This window comes from Falco punctatus, assembly GCF_963210335.1.
Source record: "Falco punctatus genome assembly, chromosome: 4".
NCBI lineage: Eukaryota > Metazoa > Chordata > Aves > Falconiformes > Falconidae > Falco > Falco punctatus.
The window spans coordinates 7,838,762-7,856,720 of NC_137583.1; the positions used below are offsets into that span (position 1 = coordinate 7,838,762).

The 17,959-nt window shown below is 63.8% G+C and overlaps 4 protein-coding genes across 11 annotated transcripts in view; 2 read left to right on the top strand and 2 right to left on the bottom strand.

The window, feature by feature from the left end:
- Positions 1-231: 231 nt before the first annotated feature.
- Positions 232-2,253, top strand: LOC308062687 (putative protein-lysine deacylase ABHD14B). 3 transcript variants are annotated; one of them, XM_080384504.1, is made up of 4 exons: positions 232-367; positions 904-1,113; positions 1,289-1,530; positions 1,877-2,253. In XM_080384504.1, the coding sequence occupies exons 2-4, from the start codon at positions 906-908 to the stop codon at positions 2,057-2,059; spliced, it is 633 nt and encodes a 210-aa protein (XP_080240630.1). In that variant the 5' UTR covers positions 232-367; positions 904-905; the 3' UTR covers positions 2,060-2,253. The 3 variants fall into 3 exon arrangements, with proteins under 3 accessions (XP_080240630.1, XP_080240629.1, XP_080240628.1); XM_080384503.1 differs by lacking the exon at positions 232-367 and adding an exon at positions 374-590 and having other exon boundaries at positions 751-1,113; XM_080384502.1 differs by lacking the exon at positions 232-367 and adding an exon at positions 374-590.
- Positions 2,254-3,014: 761 nt separating this feature from the next.
- PCBP4 (poly(rC) binding protein 4) lies at positions 3,015-10,554 on the top strand. Of its 3 annotated transcripts, none has more exons than XM_080384490.1 (13): positions 3,015-3,633; positions 5,223-5,338; positions 5,677-5,700; positions 5,779-5,811; positions 6,083-6,194; positions 6,279-6,404; positions 6,634-6,762; positions 7,029-7,103; positions 7,278-7,322; positions 7,512-7,587; positions 7,960-8,012; positions 8,472-8,641; positions 8,966-10,554. In XM_080384490.1, exons 2-13 carry the CDS (start codon positions 5,331-5,333, stop codon positions 9,279-9,281), a joined length of 1,167 nt encoding a protein of 388 aa, XP_080240616.1. In that variant the 5' UTR covers positions 3,015-3,633; positions 5,223-5,330; the 3' UTR covers positions 9,282-10,554. The 3 variants fall into 3 exon arrangements, with proteins under 3 accessions (XP_080240616.1, XP_080240615.1, XP_080240614.1); XM_080384488.1 differs by having other exon boundaries at positions 3,020-3,633; positions 6,078-6,194; XM_080384489.1 differs by lacking the exon at positions 7,029-7,103 and having other exon boundaries at positions 3,016-3,633; positions 6,078-6,194.
- Positions 10,555-10,563: 9 nt separating this feature from the next.
- On the bottom strand, positions 10,564-13,574 carry LOC308062680 (putative G-protein coupled receptor). The gene has a single exon (XM_080384491.1). The coding sequence runs from the start codon at positions 12,354-12,356 to the stop codon at positions 11,127-11,129; it is 1,230 nt and encodes a 409-aa protein (XP_080240617.1). The 5' UTR covers positions 12,357-13,574; the 3' UTR covers positions 10,564-11,126.
- Positions 13,575-13,710: 136 nt separating this feature from the next.
- Positions 13,711-17,959, bottom strand: part of PARP3 (poly(ADP-ribose) polymerase family member 3) — a 112,426-nt gene continuing 108,177 nt past the window's right edge. For 2 of the 4 annotated variants that reach the window (XM_080384476.1, XM_080384477.1), the window contains exons 2-11: positions 17,439-17,672; positions 17,101-17,226; positions 16,464-16,659; positions 15,960-16,091; positions 15,481-15,707; positions 15,180-15,323; positions 14,954-15,031; positions 14,529-14,706; positions 14,167-14,313; positions 13,711-14,049 (exon numbers count right to left, since the gene is read on the bottom strand). In XM_080384476.1, the coding sequence (XP_080240602.1) occupies positions 13,880-14,049; positions 14,167-14,313; positions 14,529-14,706; positions 14,954-15,031; positions 15,180-15,323; positions 15,481-15,707; positions 15,960-16,091; positions 16,464-16,659; positions 17,101-17,226; positions 17,439-17,672 (1,632 nt within the window). In that variant the 3' untranslated portion in view covers positions 13,711-13,879. The remainder of the gene's footprint in view (positions 14,050-14,166; positions 14,314-14,528; positions 14,707-14,953; positions 15,032-15,179; positions 15,324-15,480; positions 15,708-15,959; positions 16,092-16,463; positions 16,660-17,100; positions 17,227-17,438; positions 17,673-17,959) is intronic. The other 2 variants (XM_080384478.1, XM_080384479.1) reach the window with 1 other exon arrangement.

Below are 17,959 nucleotides of genomic sequence, written 5' to 3' on the forward strand. Positions count from 1 at the left end.
CCCGCGGCCCGAGGCTCCGCCTGGCGGGAGGCCGCAGCGCTGCAGGCCCCGAGGGCTGTTAGCTGGGGGCCTGCCCGCCGCACCGACCCACCGGGCCGGGACCGAGGTCTCGGGAGAGAACGGCCGGTGCCGGGAGAGGAGCCCCGGCTTGGCGGGGCTCGGCTAGAGCTCGGCTCGGTTCGGCAAGGGCTCGGCAGAGCTCGGCCAGCTCGGCTAGCGCTCGGCTAAGGCTCGGCGGCGCTCGGCTCGGTTCGGCAACAGCTCGGCTAGGGCTCGGCAGCGCTCGGCCAGCTCGGCTAGGGCTCGGCTCGGTTCGGCAACGGCTCGGCGGCGCTCGGGAGAGCTCGGGTGACTCGGCAGAGCTCGGGTAGGGCTCTCGGCTTGACTCGGCTAGAGCTCGGTGGGGCTCGGCTCGGTGGGGCGGCGGCGGTTCCCAGGGCCGCCTCGGGTCCTGCGCTCCGTGAGGCGGTGCCGCCGCTTCCTCTGCCCGCGCCCCGCCGGCCTTTGGACCCGCGGCGCGGCATCGCCAGCCCCGTGGTGCGGCGGGGAGCGGGCGGCGAGCGGCGGCCGGCAGTGGGGCAGAGGAGCAGGTAAGGGCCGCCGGCCCGGCGCAGGGCGGGGAAACTGAGGCAGAGGCAGGACCGTGAGCCTGCCTGCCGCGAGCGAGTGGCCCCGCACCCACGCCGGGGCCGGCCTCCCACCCGTGTCCCCCAGAAGGAGGGTGGTGCCAGTGTAACCCCCCCTTCCCAGTGCCAGTGCCACAGCCTGCCAGCCCTCCTGCCGCCGCCGGGCCTCGAGGCCAGGACGAGGCCTGTGGCCCCTTCTGCTAGGCTGCACAGGGCCACCGTGGGCCCCGGGCCCACTTCCACCTCTCAACCCCCGCAACATCCCTCCCAACCCCAGCCATGGCTGCCCCGCGGCTCACCGAGAGCACCGTCACGGTGGACGGCCAAACCCTCTTCTACCGCCAAGCTGAGCCAGACCAGCAGGCGCCAAAGCTGACAGTGCTGCTGCTGCATGGCATTCGCTTCTCCTCCGACACCTGGCTTCAGCTGCAGACGCTTGCCATACTGGCCGAAAACGGCTACCGAGCTGTGGCTATTGACCTGCCGGGTAAGGGATGGTGGCAAGCGCAGCCCCGGAGCAAGGTGGGGGCCGGGGGGAGCTGTCACAGCCACTTGAGCTTGTGGTGGCAGGATGGCAGCCCCAGCGTCCTGCTGTGCTGGCTTCTCCCGGTCATCAGGCGGCAGGGAATATGACAGGGCAATTTCTGTCTCCCACGGCTCAGGGCTGGGGCGCTCGAAAGATGCCGTGGCGCCAGCACCAGTGGGCCAGCCAGCACCGGGGGCTTTCCTGAAAGCAGTTTCGGAGGCTTTGTGCCTGGGTCCAGCCGTGGTGATCAGCCCGTCGCTCAGCGGCATGTACTCCCTGCCCTTCCTCTTCCAGCACAACCACCTGCTCAAGGCGTATGTGCCGGTGGCACCCATCTGCACTGAGAAATTCACAGTGGAGCAGTACACCCAGATCAAAGTACGGCCTGGAGGGAGATTGCGGGAGGTCAAGGAACTGGGAGGGGATAGTGAGGAGGGGACCCTGGCACTGCATTTGGGCACAGGAAAAACCAAACAGGCCAGAAGCAATGTTGCCACTGGAAAAGGGGAATGTGATGGTGAAGGAATGTGACCGTAGGGTAGCAGGAGGGAAACAGGGAACGTGGGGAGACCCAGGATTCTGAGCCTGTTTCCCCTTCTCATGGTGGGTGGGGGAGAAGGGCAAGCACCTCCCCTCCATGTCCTGGTCCCAGGGTGTCCCTCGACCAGGAGGACCACGTGCCTGGGTGCTGTTGGCAAGCTCAGAGTGCGTTCCCCCTCTGCAGACCCCCACGCTGATCGTGTACGGGGACCAGGACATGGAGCTGGGGCAGGCCAGCCTGAACAACCTGCGGCACCTCCCCAAGCACGGTGTGCTGGTGCTGCAGGGTGCTGGACATGCCTGCTACCTGGACAAGCCGAATGAGTGGCACCGCGAGCTCCTGACCTTCCTGCAGCAGCTGGAGTGAGCAGGACGGCTGTGTGGAGGAGCCCACAGGGCAGGGGGACATGGCCAACCCACCCGCCCCGCGCCTGAGCACGCACCCTTGCACCAAGCCAGCTGCTCACCTGGTGTCCCCACCCAACCCTGCCATGCCATGCCAGGCCCATGCCAGCACCACAACCTTCCTTGGGACCAAATAAAACCCCAGCTCTGCTACCACTTTCCTGCCACCTTCCTCCTGCTTCTTTCCATCCTTCCCGCCTCCATCCCTGGTGCCCACCTCCTCCGTGGCCCCCATCCCACACAGATTTTTGGGGGGTGACAGCAGGGGAGGTACAGCCCCTGAGGGATGGAACATTCGCAGAGTGTTGCCCTGTGGGTGGGCAAGTACTGGCTGTGAGGCCTTTAGAGCCCACCCATCACTTCTGGCAGGATCCCTGGGAGCCTTGGATGGTGTCCAGGGAGCCCTGGGGCTGTGTTCAGGAACAGGTAGGTCCCCTGGGGTAGTGGCACCTATGTCTCCAGCCTGCCCGCTTCCTCTTCATCCTCCTCTTCCTCCTCCCACCCCTCCTAGCGTGCATCCAAGCCCAGGGTAATCCACAGGGGCTTAAAAGGGAACTGCCAGCCTTGGCTGGCTCCCGCCCGTATTGGCCACAGCCTGGTGCCCCCAGGGAAGGTGGAGGGCGATTTACTGAATGAGTGGCTACCAAGAACAGATGAGGGGGCGGGTGGGGAGGCCTGACAGACGGGGGGACAAGCCCCCTGGCCACCACCTGCCTTTCTCCATCTTAGTGCTGCTGCACCAGGCACTCCCGGGCACAGATGGAGCCGGCAGCAGGGTGCCTCCCCAGTGCCCCCCTTCACCAAGGCTGCCTGGGCTTTAGCTGCTTACGCCAGGGCCCAGGAGGATTTAGTGGGGGAGGTAACAGCGGGGGTGGGGGGTGGGGGGGGGCACGCTTGGCTGCGGGTGGCACGGGGCAGTGCCAGGGGGGCAGAAGTTGGTCCCTGCCCTGGCAGTAAGGCAGGACCCTGGTCCAGAGCATCCCTTACCCCCCACCCGTTTCAGGTCACCTGTTGCAGCCACAGGGGCGCCTCCTGCCCCCCCAGCCCTCCAGGCGCTCCCCCCTAGCAGCAGCCCCGGGTGCCAGCGGGCCCTGGGGTGCCAGCTGCCCCGTCCCTGCCCGCTCCGGTGTCCTTGAGGCCTCGAGCCCTGCCAGCTGATCGGCTTCCAGGAAAAAAAAAAAAAAAAAAAAAAAAAAACCACACCACCGCAATTACAAAGAGGGGTGATGTGTGAGCCAAAGGGGGGGGCAGGGGGGCCAGGAATGTCCCCAGCGGTGGCAGATGGCCTTACCCAGGGTGCATTGTTCCTTTTAGTGTCTCTTATCCGCTGTAATAGGATCCCGGAGGGAGGGATGTGGGAGAGGGGAAGAGCGAGGGGGGCCCCGGCGTGGACCGGGGTGGGGGCCGGGGCTGCCAGCCTGGCCCTGGCCTGTCAAGCGGCTCATTGTTCCTGCCCCGGGTGTCACTGGGCGCTGCCGGGGACAATGTGGCACTGAGCGGGGTGGCCGGCGGCGGAGGGACGAGGCGCACGGAAAGGTACCCGCCAGGCCCCCTCCCGCGGGGACCGGGGGGCTTGGGGCGGCCGGGAGGGCGAGCGGAGAGTGGTTCCCCCTGGGACGGGGTGGGGGCTTCCTCCTGTCCCCCCCGTCATCTCCCTTTGCCCCCCGAAGGTGCCCCGAAGGACGGGCGGTGCCCACCCTCGCGGCTGTCCCGCCGCCAGCCGTGGCACGGCGCCGGGGCAGGTGGCCTGTGCCCATCACCGGGGCCTTGGGCGTCCCTGCCCGCCCGGCTCACCTGGGGCAGCGCACCCCCCTGCCCGCCGCCCCCCGCACCGCCTGTGGCAGTGGGGGGACACTCGTGGCCCTGCCGCTTCCCCGCCCTGCCCCACCGCCAGCCTCATCCTTCTCTCCCGGCGGATCTTTTGTCCCCGGCGGGTCCCCGCTGCCGTCCGTCCCCGGGGGATGGGGGACCCGGCAGGCTGCCCGCTCCTGCCGGCACTGCGCACGGCTCCGGGCGCTGCGGGGAGGGGGGATACAGGGGGGTACACCGCCCACCCCCACCCCCATTTCAGGCTCTTCTCCATCGGCAATGGGAATATCCCCCTTCCCCAGCCTTTCCACCTTTCTCCAGGCCCCGGTAACGGGGGGATGAAGATGGGGTGGCCAAATCACGCCGGGGGTGCAAGCCCCAGCACTTAGGGGGTGCAGAGGCGACCAGCCTGCCCCCCTACCCCTCTACCCTGATGCAGGAGATGTGCCGTAGTGGTGGCGAGTGCTGCCAGCACCTAAAATAACCGCCCCCCCGCCGCCATGTCGGCAGACACGGGCCCCAGCCCCAACACGGGTGCTTTGTTTCAAAGCCGCTTGGCATCGGCCAGCTTGCCGGGAGCCAGCAGCGCCGCAGCCGCCCACCCGTGCCCGGACACACGGCGATTGTCCTCCTCCCAGCCCCGCGCTGGCACCGCAGGGCCCGGCCACCCCCGGCCCCAGGCACAAGGTCTGGGGGGGTCCCTGGGCTGCTCGGGCTGGGGGGACAGGGTGCAGCGGCATCGTGCATTGGGCATCACCCTGCAGTTCACGTCAGGCTGGCACTCCCCGTCAGGGAGGTTGCCTCAGTTGCCCTGGGCTTTGTGCACAGGCAAGGGAGGGGAAGAGGAGGAGGAGGAGGAAGGCTCACACAGCCTGCAAGACCACCCAGGCCACCTCTGCTCCTCCTGCCCCACGTGCCACCACCCCAGCAAGCATCTGCAAAGCAAACCCCATCCCACAGCCACGCTCCCCACGTTTTCCACCCCACCCCACCCCCAACACCCACCCAGCTCCTGGCTTCGGGAAGGTGCAGTGCCAGCTCCAACCCAGGCTGTGTGTGGGCCAGGTTGAAGGCAGCTGTCTGCAGGCTCAGGCAGACACATGGCGACACATTCATTTTGGAGAGCTCCTGGAAGGTGTGCAGGATGCCAGTGGGGTACCATGGGGCCGTGCAAGCCTCCCCTGCTGGAGAATGGCACTGTGCTGCCCCTGCCTCAGTTTCCCCACTTCCCAGCCATAGGTGCTTTTCAGGCTGCAGATTTAGCAGGAGGGTTAGTTGGTGCCTCCCCCCTCTCTGGAGACCACTGTGTCCCACAGGCTCAGCTCGCCCTCCCGCCATGGCATCGCCAGACAGAGCCAGCGGCATGGGCGGCAGCCCCGAGGAGACAGAGCTCAGCATCACACTGACCCTCCGCATGCTCATGCATGGCAAGGTAACAGCGGCGGGTTCGGCACTGCTTGGGGGGTTGGTAATGCCCGGGGTAGGGGGGCCCTGCTGGAGAACCAGCTCCTCACCAGCACCCTGTTCTCCTCCCCTGCTCCCAACCCCCCATCCTCCCCGGGAACAGCATTCCCAGAAGGATTTCTTCCCCCATCCTGAGCCATGGAGTGGCTTGGTCCCATGCTGCTGTGTCACCAGCAAGCCACCCACTGTCCCAGTGGCCACGGGGCAGGGTCTGGCTGTTGCCCATTGGTCTGGCTGTGGGCAGAGGAGGGATGTGGCAGGCAGGGAGCTGCCTGCTGACAAGGCCACCCCTCTCTGCCTTTGCAGGAGATCGGCAGCATCATTGGCAAGGTAAGATTTGGGGACCAGGGCGCTGCCAGCCCCAGGCTCCCCTGGACCTCACCACCCACCCTGTTCCTCTCCCCGCAGAAAGGAGAGACTGTTAAGAGGATACGAGAGCAGGTAAGGGCATGCTGGGGGTTGCCAGGTCCTGCTGCTTGTCCTGCATGTACCTGGTGGCTCCCACATGCCCAGCCCTGGCCCCCCTCCAATCCCAGGTGGACCTATGGGAAACGTGGCTGCACCCCAGGGAAGGCTGCCTGGGGCAGGTGGGAGGGGGGAAAGCCCAGGTCTGCACTCATCAAGCCCCCCAGTGAGCCCTTCTCTGGGGGGGACACATGGAGCACAGGGCCTGTGATGTCCCTGATGGGGTGTCACACTGTCCCCAGAGCAGTGCGCGCATCACCATCTCGGAGGGGTCCTGCCCTGAGCGCATCACCACCATCACCGGCTCCACTGACGCCGTATTCCGCGCTGTCTCCATGATCGCCTTCAAGCTGGAGGAGGTAGGCATCTCTCCCCCCACAGTGGGTGCCCCCATGCCTACAGGTTCCTGGGGGTCTGACACTGCATCCCCCCTCCCCTCACAGGACCTGGGAGCAGGGGGTGATGGGGCAGCAGGCAGATCGCCGGTGACACTGCGCCTCGTCATCCCGGCCAGCCAGTGTGGCTCACTCATCGGCAAGGCAGGAACTAAGATCCGGGAGATCCGGGAGGTGAGGCTGAGGGTGCCCTGGGTGCAGGCTCCCCTTTTCCCCTGGGGGGCACAGAGCCGTGGGCATGTGGGCTGCCACGGCTGCGCAGGGGCTGTGGGAGTTGATGCAGGAGTGGAGCATCATCCTGTGGGTCCTGCAAAGGTCCGTGTGGCCCAGGGGAGATGTGAGCTACTGAGCCCTGGAGGGGAGTGGCTGAGGCACCCCAGCATCTCCCTTTGCCCCCCGCCAGAGCACAGGGGCGCAGGTGCAGGTGGCCGGTGACCTGCTGCCCAACTCCACCGAACGGGCCGTCACCGTCTCAGGGGTGCCGGACACCATCATCCAGTGCGTGAGGCAGATCTGCGCCGTTATCCTGGAGGTACCCACTGAACCCCATGCCCAGCCCAGGGGGTCATGAGCTGCCTGCCTCCCCCCTCCCCAGGGCTTACCATGCCCACCTGGACCCAGGCACTGAGGTCCCCCTGCATGGAAGCCCATAAGAGCACCCTGCCTTGGCAGTGTTGGGGGCTGTGCCCAGCTTGCTGGGGGCATGAGAGGGCAGAGGAGGTCTGGGGGGACCCGTGGGGCTACGGGGACATTCAGCCTCATCTCTCATCCCCTTCACCTCCTTCCCTCCCTCTTCAGTCGCCTCCAAAGGGGGCCACCATCCCCTACCACCCTGGCCTCTCCCTCGGCACCATCCTGCTCTCTGCCAACCAGGTAAGGGGTGCAGCCCCCCCAGGGGCATGGGGTGGCCAGAGGGCCCGGCCTCTGCCAGCAAGGGGCAACTTTGGTGGGCTTGGGGTGGCCTCCCTGCTCTGGGGGGGGGTGGCCTGAGGCAGGGGTCTGCACCTGGCTCCCCACTGATGCCCCTTCCTTCCCCTCTGCCCCCAGGGCTTCTCCATGCAGGGCCAGTACAGTGGGGTCTCTCCCGCGGAGGTGAGTCTGTCCCTATGGCAGCCCACCCCTGCTCCCAGGGGCACCAGATCTGTGCCCACCAGGATGGGTGCTGCTGGGGATGCCTCTCCTGGGAGGTGCTGGGTGCCAGTGTCCAGCCCCAGGAGGGACAGGGGACCCTCTGCAGTCACCTCTAATGCCTTCTTCCTCTTCCTCCCACTGCCTGGGCAGGTGACGAAGCTGCAGCAGCTGTCGGGGCACACGCTCCCCTTTGCCTCCCTGGGCCACGCACCCTCCATGGTGCCAGGTGAGCACCTCCCGTGCCTCCGCAGGGCTGGCGGTATGGAGTGCCCCTCCTGACCCACCCAGCCACCTGGCCCTGATGGGGGGAGGGCATCCCAGTCCCTTGCACCCTCTTTGATCCCAGCACCCCTGGCATGACTACCTGACCCCCAGAATTCTTGATTTCCTGGGGCCCCTGCACCCACTAGAGCCCCTCAGCCCTGCAGTGGGGGAGCACTGGCACCAAATCACAACTGGTGCCTATGTCCCGTCCTCCCTGCCTCTCCCCAGGTTTGTCCCTGGGGTGACTGACTGTCCCAGTGTGGGGCTGGTGTGGGGGCATGGAGCTGCTGGAGACCCACCCTCCCACCACTAACATCCCTGTTTCTCCCTCCAGGCCTGGACACCAGCTCCCAGAGCAGCTCCCAGGAGTTCCTGGTGCCCAATGACGTACGTGTGGGTCCTGGGGATGGCGAGGCAGACCACAGCTTGCCCCCACCCATGTGTTCCACCCCACAGCCTCTTTGTAGGGGCCAGCACCCACCACCCTGCACAGGGGAGGTTCTGCCTCGGCTGCCAGAGCTCAGGGGCAAGAGGGGCTGCTGGGTCAGAAGCAGTTGGAATAAAAGGGAAACTGAGGCACAGAAGGGGGAAAGGGCTTGGTCAACACCAAGGAAGAGCCTTGGGATGTGGCAGCCCAACAATGCCAGCTTGTGGGGGGGTGGGTGGGGCTTGAGTAAGACCAAAAAGTAGAGTCTGCCCAAGGAAAGCAGCACCCTGCCCTCACAGTGTCTGCCTCAGTTTCCCCAATCCTCCCAGGCACAGAGCGTGGCCAGGTGAGCCCCTGGGAGCTCCCTGCTTGACGAGGCTCCAGCTGCTCCCAGCTCACCCTGGTCCCTGCCCCTCCAGCTCATTGGCTGCATCATTGGCCGTCATGGCAGCAAGATCAGCGAGATCCGGCAGATGTCAGGTGCCCACATCAAGATCGGGAACCAGACTGAGGGCTCCAGCGAGAGGCATGTGACCATCACGGGGACCCCCGTCAGCATCACCCTGGCTCAGTACCTCATCACAGCCTGGTAGGTGCCAGCTGGGGGGCACGCAGGCTGGCTGCTAGCAAGGAGTGACACCTCCCTAGTGCCCCAGCACAGCTTTTAGGGGACACTCACTCCAGCATCCTCAGGAAGGATGAGCTGGGATGGTGCTGTGAGGTCCCCAGATGGTGGGTGCAGGACCTGAGACGCCACAGGGTTTGAGCCCCAGCTTTTTAGTCCTCACCAGATGTGCTGCAGAGATGTGTGCCAGAAGGGATGGGGTGTATGGTCCTTGCACCCTACGATGGGCACATTGCGGTGGGAGACTGTCTGTCACTGTGGTTTTCACCTTGTTGCTTGCTTCTCCAGCTTAGAGACGGCCAAATCTACCTCCCAGGCGTCACCAGGCCCTGGCTCCATGGACCTCGGTATGGGCTTCTCCCAGCCCCTCGCCCCAGGCTCTGGTGCAGCACTGCCTGCCGTCGCTCCAGCCCCCCCAGCCCTGCTGGGCACCCCCTACACCATCTCCCTCTCCAACTTCATCGGCCTGAAGCCGGTGTCCTTCCTGGCACTATCCCCATCCTCTGTGGCGGGTCCCAATGGTGGCACTGCCACCTACACGACCAAGATCTCGGCAGCCAATGGCACCAAGAAAGCTGACCGGCAGAAGTTCTCACCCTATTGAGCCCCACCGGTGGGTGGGCAAGGGGGTCTGGTGTGCCACCCCGTGCCAGGGACACCTCCCCGCTGCCCACCCTGTCCTCAGCTGCTGCCAGGTGCCCCATGCCCAGGTGGACCCCCTTGCTCCCCACCCCAGTGAAGGGAAGGGTCTTCCCAGCAGTGATGCCTGCTGGAGGAACGAGCTGCTCTGCCGCCTGCTGCCTGTTCCAGCAGTGCTGTGCCCCCCTCCCTGATCTTCCTGCATGGGGACCATGTGCCCTGGTATTGGCGGGGGGGGCTGTCTCTGCTGGCTCAGGGTCCCTTCTCCCATTGCCCTGTGCTGGGGTGGGACCCCCACCTCCTGCTCCTTGCCCTGCCCACCCTGCTGTCCTCCTGCTCACCCCCTGGCTAGCACCCAAAAGCCAGGTCCCACTGGAGGAGGGGCTGCCTGGCCTCTCTGGGGGTCTCCCTTCCCTTGGCTCTGGTGGGGGGCCCTCCCTGGGCCACCCTGGGGCAATCTCCGCCCAGCAACCCCATCCAAGAGCCAGTCCCTGCTGGCTTGGAAATGCTGTACATATAAGTATATTTTTTCCTCCTTTGTAACTTATCAATGGTTTAATAAAAAGATAAAATTTACAAGAAAAAAATAATAATATACCCCACCCTGGGTGGAGACACCCCTCCACGTCAAGGGCATGGGGTGGTGGCTGGAGGGGCATCCCTGCGGCCAGAGGGGTGCTGGCCCTCAGCCCCAGTCTTTCTGGGGGTCTTCCTAGAGACCCCTCCCTGCCATGAGGCAGTTTGAGAGGCCATGGGGCAGTTCTCCCCCAGCCCCCCAGTTATCACTGGGGCAAGGGCATCTCCAACCCACTGTGCCAGCACCAACCCTGGGACCTTTGTGGGTGGGCTGGGGGTGATGTGCCCCTCCAGCATCCCTCAACAGGGTCCAGTCCTTTTTCTTGCACTGGGGACCCCATGAGAGGGGCCTCAAGCACCACAGAAGCGATGACACTGAAGGGGGACAGCAGGTCCTGGTACCCTCCAGCTGCCGCTGCCCAGGGGCACCCCACGTGCCCCACCCACCCACCCACCCACCCCTGTGCCACCACGTCTACCCCAGCGCACCCCTGGCTGGCAGCCCAGTTTGGCTGGCACGTGGCACCACTGGCTGGGCTTCAGCTGGGCAGCTGTGTCCATAAACAGCCTGGCACGGACCCCCGGCCGGCCAGCATCCCTCCCTGGAGGGGCAGCCCCTACCAGCTGCGGGGGGACAGAGAGCACGGCTGGGCATGGCCACGGCACCAAAAAAACAGACCTGGCCAGAGCCAGCCCCATGGGTGCTTGTCCCCCTGATAAGTACCACAGGTGACAGGAGCTTCTCCAGCCAGAGGTTAGTTTTGGGTTAAAGAGCCAAGGACAGGGGGCTCCACATAATCTCAGCAGGGTGCCCCGCGCCCTGGTGTTACTGGTGTTAGTGGTGTTAGCTGACCCACTGCTCCTGGGTAAGGTGCAATGGACATCTACTTTTCCCCATTGGCCACAAGTGGTCCCAACAGGCGATGGATATGGAGGTGCCCCCTCCTCTGCCCTGTGTAGGAGCCCCTTAGCATCCTGTGTCCTGAGGAGAGCCCATCCATGCAACTGGACTGAGCTGGTGGAGCCAGAGACAATCCCAGCCCATAGAAGGGAGATGAGGCTTCCCCAGATCTGCTGCCTTCTCCTGAACAGAGAAACTACCTTCCACCATAGGCTCAGAGAAGAAGCAAAACCTGAACAAGAACTCCTCCAAATCCAAGAGACTGAGCCCAATCCCTGACAGGTCCCCTGCCCACCCTCCTTCCCAGCATGGTGGGACAAGGCCTCTTGCTTCTCAGGTGCTTTCTTCAGGAACTTGACCTGGGATGGGGAAGCCCATCTTGGTCTGGTCCAGCCTGTTCCTGGGGCTGGGGCTGATGCAGCTGGCATGGGTCTCCAGCGTGCAAGTCGCTCTCTGGAGGAACTGCAAGAAGTTTTCCTGGATGGAAGCCTCTGAGACAGAAAGGCAGAGCTCCTGGCCCAGCGGCCGGTTGAGACAGCTGCGCCGGAGCCGGGCCAGCTCCTCCCTGATCTGGCGGTTCAGCAGACCATAGAAGAAGGGATTGATGGCAAAGGAGGAGTAGGCAATCCAGGTGACCACCATTTCCCCATGCCCACCACCCACTGTGCCAGTTGTGACAGAGGAGTGCAAGTGGAAAGCAAAAAAGGGCAGCCAGCAGCACAAGAACTGCCCCACAATGAGGACCAAGGTGAGGATGGCCTTGTTGCTTCCCAGAAAGCGCTCTGGCATCAGCCTGGGCAGTGGCAGGTTCCTGGTGGTGATGATGGTCACTTGACTGGCGATGGAGTCAGATCGGTGCCTCGGTGCAGCTGCCTGTGCTGGTGCAGGCATGTGCTGCAGGGATGCCATCCGGGCCACGCGGTAGACACTGCAGTAGACAGCCAAGATGATGATGGTAGGCAGAACAAAGCAGACGATGCTGAAGATGATCATAAAAATCTTCTTGTGAGCCCCAGGGCTCCAGTAGACTGTACAGCGGCTGGCACTGGTGGCCCCGTTGCCTTGAGGCCAGCCCACCAGTGCCAAGACAGTGATGAGAACAGACTTGACCCAAATGAAGATCACTCCGGCCACTGCCAGCCTGATGGTCATCTTGACCTCATACCTCATGGGGTGGACAATGTAGTAGTACCGCTCCACGCTGATGATCGAGATGGTGAGGATGGAGGCACTGATGAAACAGATATTCAGGAATATCAAGCCCTGGCACTCGGCAATGCTATAGATCACCCTGTTGAAGCAGGAGGAGCTGGAGATGATCCCCAAGGGCATGAGGAAAATGGCAGAGAGGAGGTCGACCACACAGAGGTGGCAGACGAAGATGAACTTCCTGAGAAGGGGGGTTTTGAGAATGACAACCATCACCACTGTGTTGGCCACCAGGGCGGTGAGGGTGAGCAGGACCATGCAGAGGAGGCCCACCACCTCCTGGGCAATGGACTGCTCGGGGACAGAGAGCAGCTCTAGGTTGTCCGTGGTGTTCAGCCCCATTCGGCTCGCCATCCCCACCAAGGGCTAAGGCAGAAGCTCCAGTGCCTGGGCAGCAAGGGCTCTTCTCCTGCGTCCCTTAGAGGGAAACCCCACCACAACCATGGCTGCTGTCTTCTCTTTGCCTGTTGGGGAGGGGAGCAGGATGTGAAGAAGAATCAAAATGAGGAAGAGCCACGGAGAAACCCAGAGACGACCTGAAGCCCTCCAAGATGCTGGAGCAGGTGAGGTCACAGCACCCTGCCTACCCCAGAGCGGGCATCTGGGCTGTGCCCAACCTGGCCAGGGCTGGCACTGCTGGGACCCGCTGTGCTGTGCCAGGCTGACACCCTGTGCCCCTGCCCCAGCCACACCAGCACACCCCGAAGGGGGACAGCATGAACCCGCCTGCTCCATCCCTGCTCCTTGCTCTGGCTGCGGGGGACCCTGGGGTGGGGGCGGGGGACCCAGCGCACCTTTGTTCCTGGGGAGGTGGGTGATGCTCCCCTCCTCGCTGGGGATCCTTCCTGCCGGCGTCGCTCCTGCAGCAGAACAGGGGCTGCTGCCCCCGTGCAAGGCCACACTCCCCCTTCCCCGCACCCGTCACCCGTCACCCGCTCGTCATCCTGTTTGCCTGCAGCCTACCAGCTGCGGATGGCACCAGCTGTCACTCCCGGGCGCTGCCTGTGCTGTGCGGTCCCACGGGGACAGCTGCTGGGTCCTAGCAGCCGGCGGGGGCTCAGGAAGGGGGGACTGGGGTCCCCGAGCCCTATGCCCCCCCAGCATGGCCACCCACTGCTCCAGGCCCGGTCCTGCTGCAAGGACAGCTTAGCCCTGAGGTCCCTGGGGCGTGGGGGACAGACCTCCAGGCAGGTCTGTGGCATCTCCTCCCCCACTGGCACGCAGATGTTCTAGAACTTCCATGGGGCAATCAGGGTAATGCAGCTGGGTGTTGCCCTTCCCTGGCACCCTGGGGACCCGGACTCGTGCTCAGGGGGCACACATGGGCGTGGAGAGGGACTTGGCATGGTCACCAGGCTGGGGCAGGGCAGCAGGCATGGCAGCAAGCATGGCACCAGAGGGAGGGTAGGCACTCACCCTCAGGACAGATAGATGAGCTCCTCCGTGCCCAGGCAGGGCAAGGCATCTTGCTCATCCTCTGCAGCCCTGATGCCATGGTGATGTGCATGAGGCACACAACTTGCTAGGGTGACATGGGCAGCTGGCTTACAAAGCCACCAGCTTTCACCTGAAGGCTGCCAGCACCAGGTGACCACAACAGGCTGCAGTCCCTCCACAGCCACCCACTGCCATCCCTGCAGGGACCTACCATCACCCTTCCCTACTCCGCACTCACCTCACTGGGCAGGAGAGCATGGGAACCACTTGGTACAAGGCGCATTGGTTTTATTCACAGTCAAAACAAGCTCTGTCCCCATGCCAGCCTGTCTCTTGCCCAGCCTCAGGTAGGGTGGCTGGAGAGTCCGGAGCACGGTGCTCCAGGCTGGGGAGCATCACCAGCTGGTGCTGGGATGGGGCTGCTGGGTGCCCAGGCACCCTCAGAAGCGGAGCTGGACAAGGTAGCGGATCCGGCACTGGCTTTCCTGGTAGATGAGGTACTCGCTCTGGCTGAAGGAGGAGTCCTTGTAGGCAGGCATGGGGATGGGCTTGCCCTGGCACACCAGCACCTTCCTGCCGTCCAGCAGCACCTCCTGGTCCTGCGCAGGATCTGGGTGAGAAGACACCCACACACACTATGTCAAACCTGAAATCCGACCTCTCTTCCCCCCACCCTGTGCCTACCCCAGCCCCACAGACCCCACACTCCCTCCTGACCCAGGCTTACCCGGCTCTGTCTGGCCGCAGGCCAGGACACTGTCGTATCCGGTGGGTGGCTGACACAGCGTGGGGTCATCACAGGTGATGCGGTAGGGCTTGCCCAGGGCCACCTCTGTCAGGAACATGATGCCAACCTTCTTGGACGTGCAGCCCACTGCCATGGGAGAAGGCGATGGGGATGATGTCACCAGCCCTGGCATTCCCACCTGGTTGTGTCCGGGCCACCCCAACATGCAGGGACTGGCTGCCATGCCAGGGAAGGGGCTTGGCCCACACACAGCTGTGTGGCAGGAGGTACGCAAAGGCAGATGGACTCATACAGACTCTGCAGGCATCCCCCAGAAGCCCTGCCCATCCCAGCACCCTCACCATAGCAGGCTGACTTGCTGTTCTCGGAGGCAAAGTAGATGCCCCTGCCCACACGCCCGCCTGAGTGGGGCATGATGCGCAGCCCACTCTTCAGGATGGCTGCGATCACCGCCACGTTGGTGCCATGCCAAAGCAGGCGCCGGTTCTCCAGGAGGTCATGGGCTTTGAAGCGCTCATCCTGGAGAGATGCAGAGGTAAGAGCTGTCCACGGAGGGAGATGTGGGTGCCCAGGGGTGAGGGACTGGACCCAACCCCCCCCAGCCCAACCCCAGTGCAAGGCTGGAGGGGCAGGGGAGCAGGTGCCTTTTTGCCCCTGGCCAGCTGGGCTGAAGCCTCCCCTGGGTGGAGAAGCCCAGAGCCCTAATGCAGCCCTGGGGTGCAACCAGGGCTTCCCCACTGCAGGACAGGGATAATCATCTCCTCACCTCGCCATCTCGGGCCACCTGCCAGATGTTGAGGATGTAGAGCTTGTGCCCAGTCTGTGTCACGTAGTTTTGGATCAGCTGCCAGGGAGGAAGGCAGGAAAGCGGTCACCACAGGCAGCCATCCCAACAATGCCCATGGTCCCCCTGGGACAGCGGAGACCTTTGGGGTGCCCGCAGGCCTGGCATGGTTGCTCCCTGTCATGGGGCACTGTGGCAGAAGCAGCACCTGGTATTCCCAGGAAGCTGGGTCCAGGAGGGAGAGCTGGCAGCAGAGCAGGGCGTAATCCTGATCCAGTGGATGGGCAACTTCCTCCTCCTCCTTCACCTTCTGCGCCTGCAGGCTCTGTGCCACCTCAATGTCAGCCAGCACCTGGCAGGCACAGAACGAGGACATCCTCACCACCAGTGCTGGGCACTGTGCCAGGGGGACCACGGCAAGCCTAGACCCCTGCCAGCACCCCCCTGCCCCACAGGCAGGAGCACTCCTTGGGGCAGGATGCCACCTGCCAGGTGCCCTGGCATCTCACCAACAGCATGTCCTTCTTGGCACGCAGCAGGTCGGGGGAGTTGATGGGAGGTGGCCGTGCCCGCCCAAAGTTATGCGGGATGATGGTGTAGAATCGGGAGGAGAGGTCCTCCAGCAGGGCAGCCTGGGAGGGCTGCTCCCGCAGTGCTGCCTCCAGCTCCTCCAGTACCTCAAAGCCCCTCGCAATCTGCTGCTTGCTCAGCTTTCCCAGCGGCATCTTCTTCACATCTGGCCAGAGAGAGAGGGTAGGACACAGATGAACCCACCTGCCACACTTGCCCCACAGCTACTTCTAACAATCTCCAGCATCACCACAGGCACATGCAGGCACCTGGCATGGAAAATCCACAGTCCCACCAGGTGTCAGGCTGCCAGTGAGGATGCTCTAAAATCCACCAGCACCTCTGCCCTGTTCACCTCCCCACCTGCACCCCCAGCCACAGCCCCCAGACCCACCCCATGCCACTCATCACCCCCTACTGATATTCATGGTCTGCATGGCATCCTGGAACATGTCGCTGCTGAAGATGAGAGACACCAGGTCCTGCGTGGCTTTGTCCAGGGTGCAGGGCAGCACCCGCTGCTTGCAGACCTTGTCCCTGTCCATGCCATCTACCTGCAGACCCAAAATATCACTACGCCACCTGTGAGCCCGTGGGAGGCTGTGGGAGCATGGCAGTGGGGCTGCCTGTCTCAGTGGGGAGTGCCTGACCCCCACACAGCAAGGCAATGGGCAGGCACTGCCTCCGCTTTCCATGACTGATGCCACTCAGATGCCAGTGGCTCTTGCTTGGGACGCCCTCCCACTCCACTTCAACCCATCAGCACCAAATCTCTGCCCATGAGCTGTTTCAGCTCACATCCAGACTTCTCCGGAAACCCAACCCATTCTACTGACCTGCTTGAATGTCCTGGTGCTCAGTGGGCCAGGGGTGAGATGTAAGGACCACCCCACCATGGTGACACCCCAGCAGCCTGACATACTCACCTTGAGGGCAACCTCCATCTCCTGCCCAGCTCCTGGCTGCACCTTGATGAGTGTGTACTTCCCCGGCTGGGCAATGAAGTTCTCCCTTGCTGCCCAGCTGTTTTTGGTTTTCTCGTGAAATTTCTTCTCAAATTCCTTCTTGGCAGCCTCCAGGGAGGCATAGGGCATGAGCTTGGACTGGCCCACCTCCCCCTGGCAGTGGACAGCAGTGGTCAGGACCCCCCCTGCATCCCTGCTCTACCAGCCCCATGCCAGGAGGAGCAGCCTGGGAGGGGGGGGGCTGTGATGGCAGGGCTGCAGGGCAGCAAACAGGAACATGCCAAGCTATTAGTACCAGATCTGGTGGTCCCTCCAGCTCAGGGAGGCAGCCCAGGACTCCTTGCTGGAGTGTCATGTTCACTGTCACTGCAGTGACATGTGCCATGTCTCCCCAGCCAGGCTCACCCCATTGTGTGGGGGCAAGTCCTTGAAGCTCCCCCAACGAGGGGCTGTAGCAGGGCCACTTGGTTGCTTGCTTTGGGACCAGGAACAAGGGACGGGGACCACCAGGTTCATCCCCAAGCTCTGGAGGTCCCAAGACAGGGTGGGGACAACCATGGGGGAGGGGGACAAGTGGTGTTGGGGTGGACTCACCACACGGCCCCAGCGGGTCCAGACACTGTAGGCACCATCATGCTCGATGAGCTGGATGATATAGAATTTGTTGTTGTTGGCGTTGATGTTGGTCTGGTTCAGGGTGCAGTCATAGTCTTCATAGACCTACAGCGAGTGGCATGGCCTGGGCTGGCACCTGGGCAGCATTTGGGGATGGGAGAGGGTGCAGAGCTTTCCCAGTGGGAATGCAGTGGAGTCTGCAAGGGTAACTGGGGCCACCCCTGTACCAGCAGAGCAAGGGCAGCCCTGGGACTCCCCCACCCCCCTGCCCACGTCCCCCCATCCCAGCCTCCCTGGTACCCCAGCCCCGCTCTCACCAGGGCGCCCAGTGCTGTGCTCAGGGGGCACAGCCCATCGATGATGGCAGGGGGCTTCTCCTTGGGGGCAGTTTTCAGGGCTGCCAAGGTGGAGCTCCAGGTATCTTCCTCCTCTCCCCCCCTCGCTTTCTTTTCCCTGTGGTCTGGCTGCTTCAGGGCCGATGCATGGCGCTTGAGGGCCATGGCTGAGCTGCTCCTGTGGGGCCAGTACAGCCTTAACCCGCCAGCAAAACCCTTGGGGAGAGCAGAGCGGGAGGCGAGAGACACTGTGCTGCCCTTCCAGGACAGTCTGGCTGGACTGTGCCTTGCTTTCCCCACGCCTCCAGCCCACAGCCAGGCTGGAAGAGGAGATGGGGCCTCTGCCCCAAAAATGTCCCAGCCTTGTCCCTCTACTCAGGGTGGGGGACAGAGGCCCTCAGCATCCTCCAGCCCCTGAGGGAGCCCAAAGGGGAGACACAGCCCAGTGACACAGAGCCGAGGGGGAGCATGGGGAGGAGCACAGCCACTTACGCAGCAAACTC

Bases quoted from the DNA above. Each gene is read 5' to 3' on its own strand.
- LOC308062687 (XM_080384504.1), top strand. From the start codon at position 906: ATGGCTGCCCCGCGGCTCACCGAGAGCACCGTCACGGTGGACGGCCAA. The intron at 1,114-1,288 runs GTAAGGGATGGT...CCCACGGCTCAG, and splicing joins TGTGGCTATTGACCTGCCGG to GGCTGGGGCGCTCGAAAGAT. The intron at 1,531-1,876 runs GTACGGCCTGGA...CCCCCTCTGCAG, and splicing joins AGCAGTACACCCAGATCAAA to ACCCCCACGCTGATCGTGTA.
- LOC308062680 (XM_080384491.1), bottom strand. From the start codon at position 12,356: ATGGCGAGCCGAATGGGGCTGAACACCACGGACAACCTAGAGCTGCTC.
- PCBP4 (XM_080384488.1), top strand. From the start codon at position 5,243: ATGGCATCGCCAGACAGAGCCAGCGGCATGGGCGGCAGCCCCGAGGAG. The intron at 6,405-6,633 runs GTGAGGCTGAGG...GCCCCCCGCCAG, and splicing joins AGATCCGGGAGATCCGGGAG to AGCACAGGGGCGCAGGTGCA. The intron at 7,588-7,959 runs GTGAGCACCTCC...TTCTCCCTCCAG, and splicing joins CGCACCCTCCATGGTGCCAG to GCCTGGACACCAGCTCCCAG.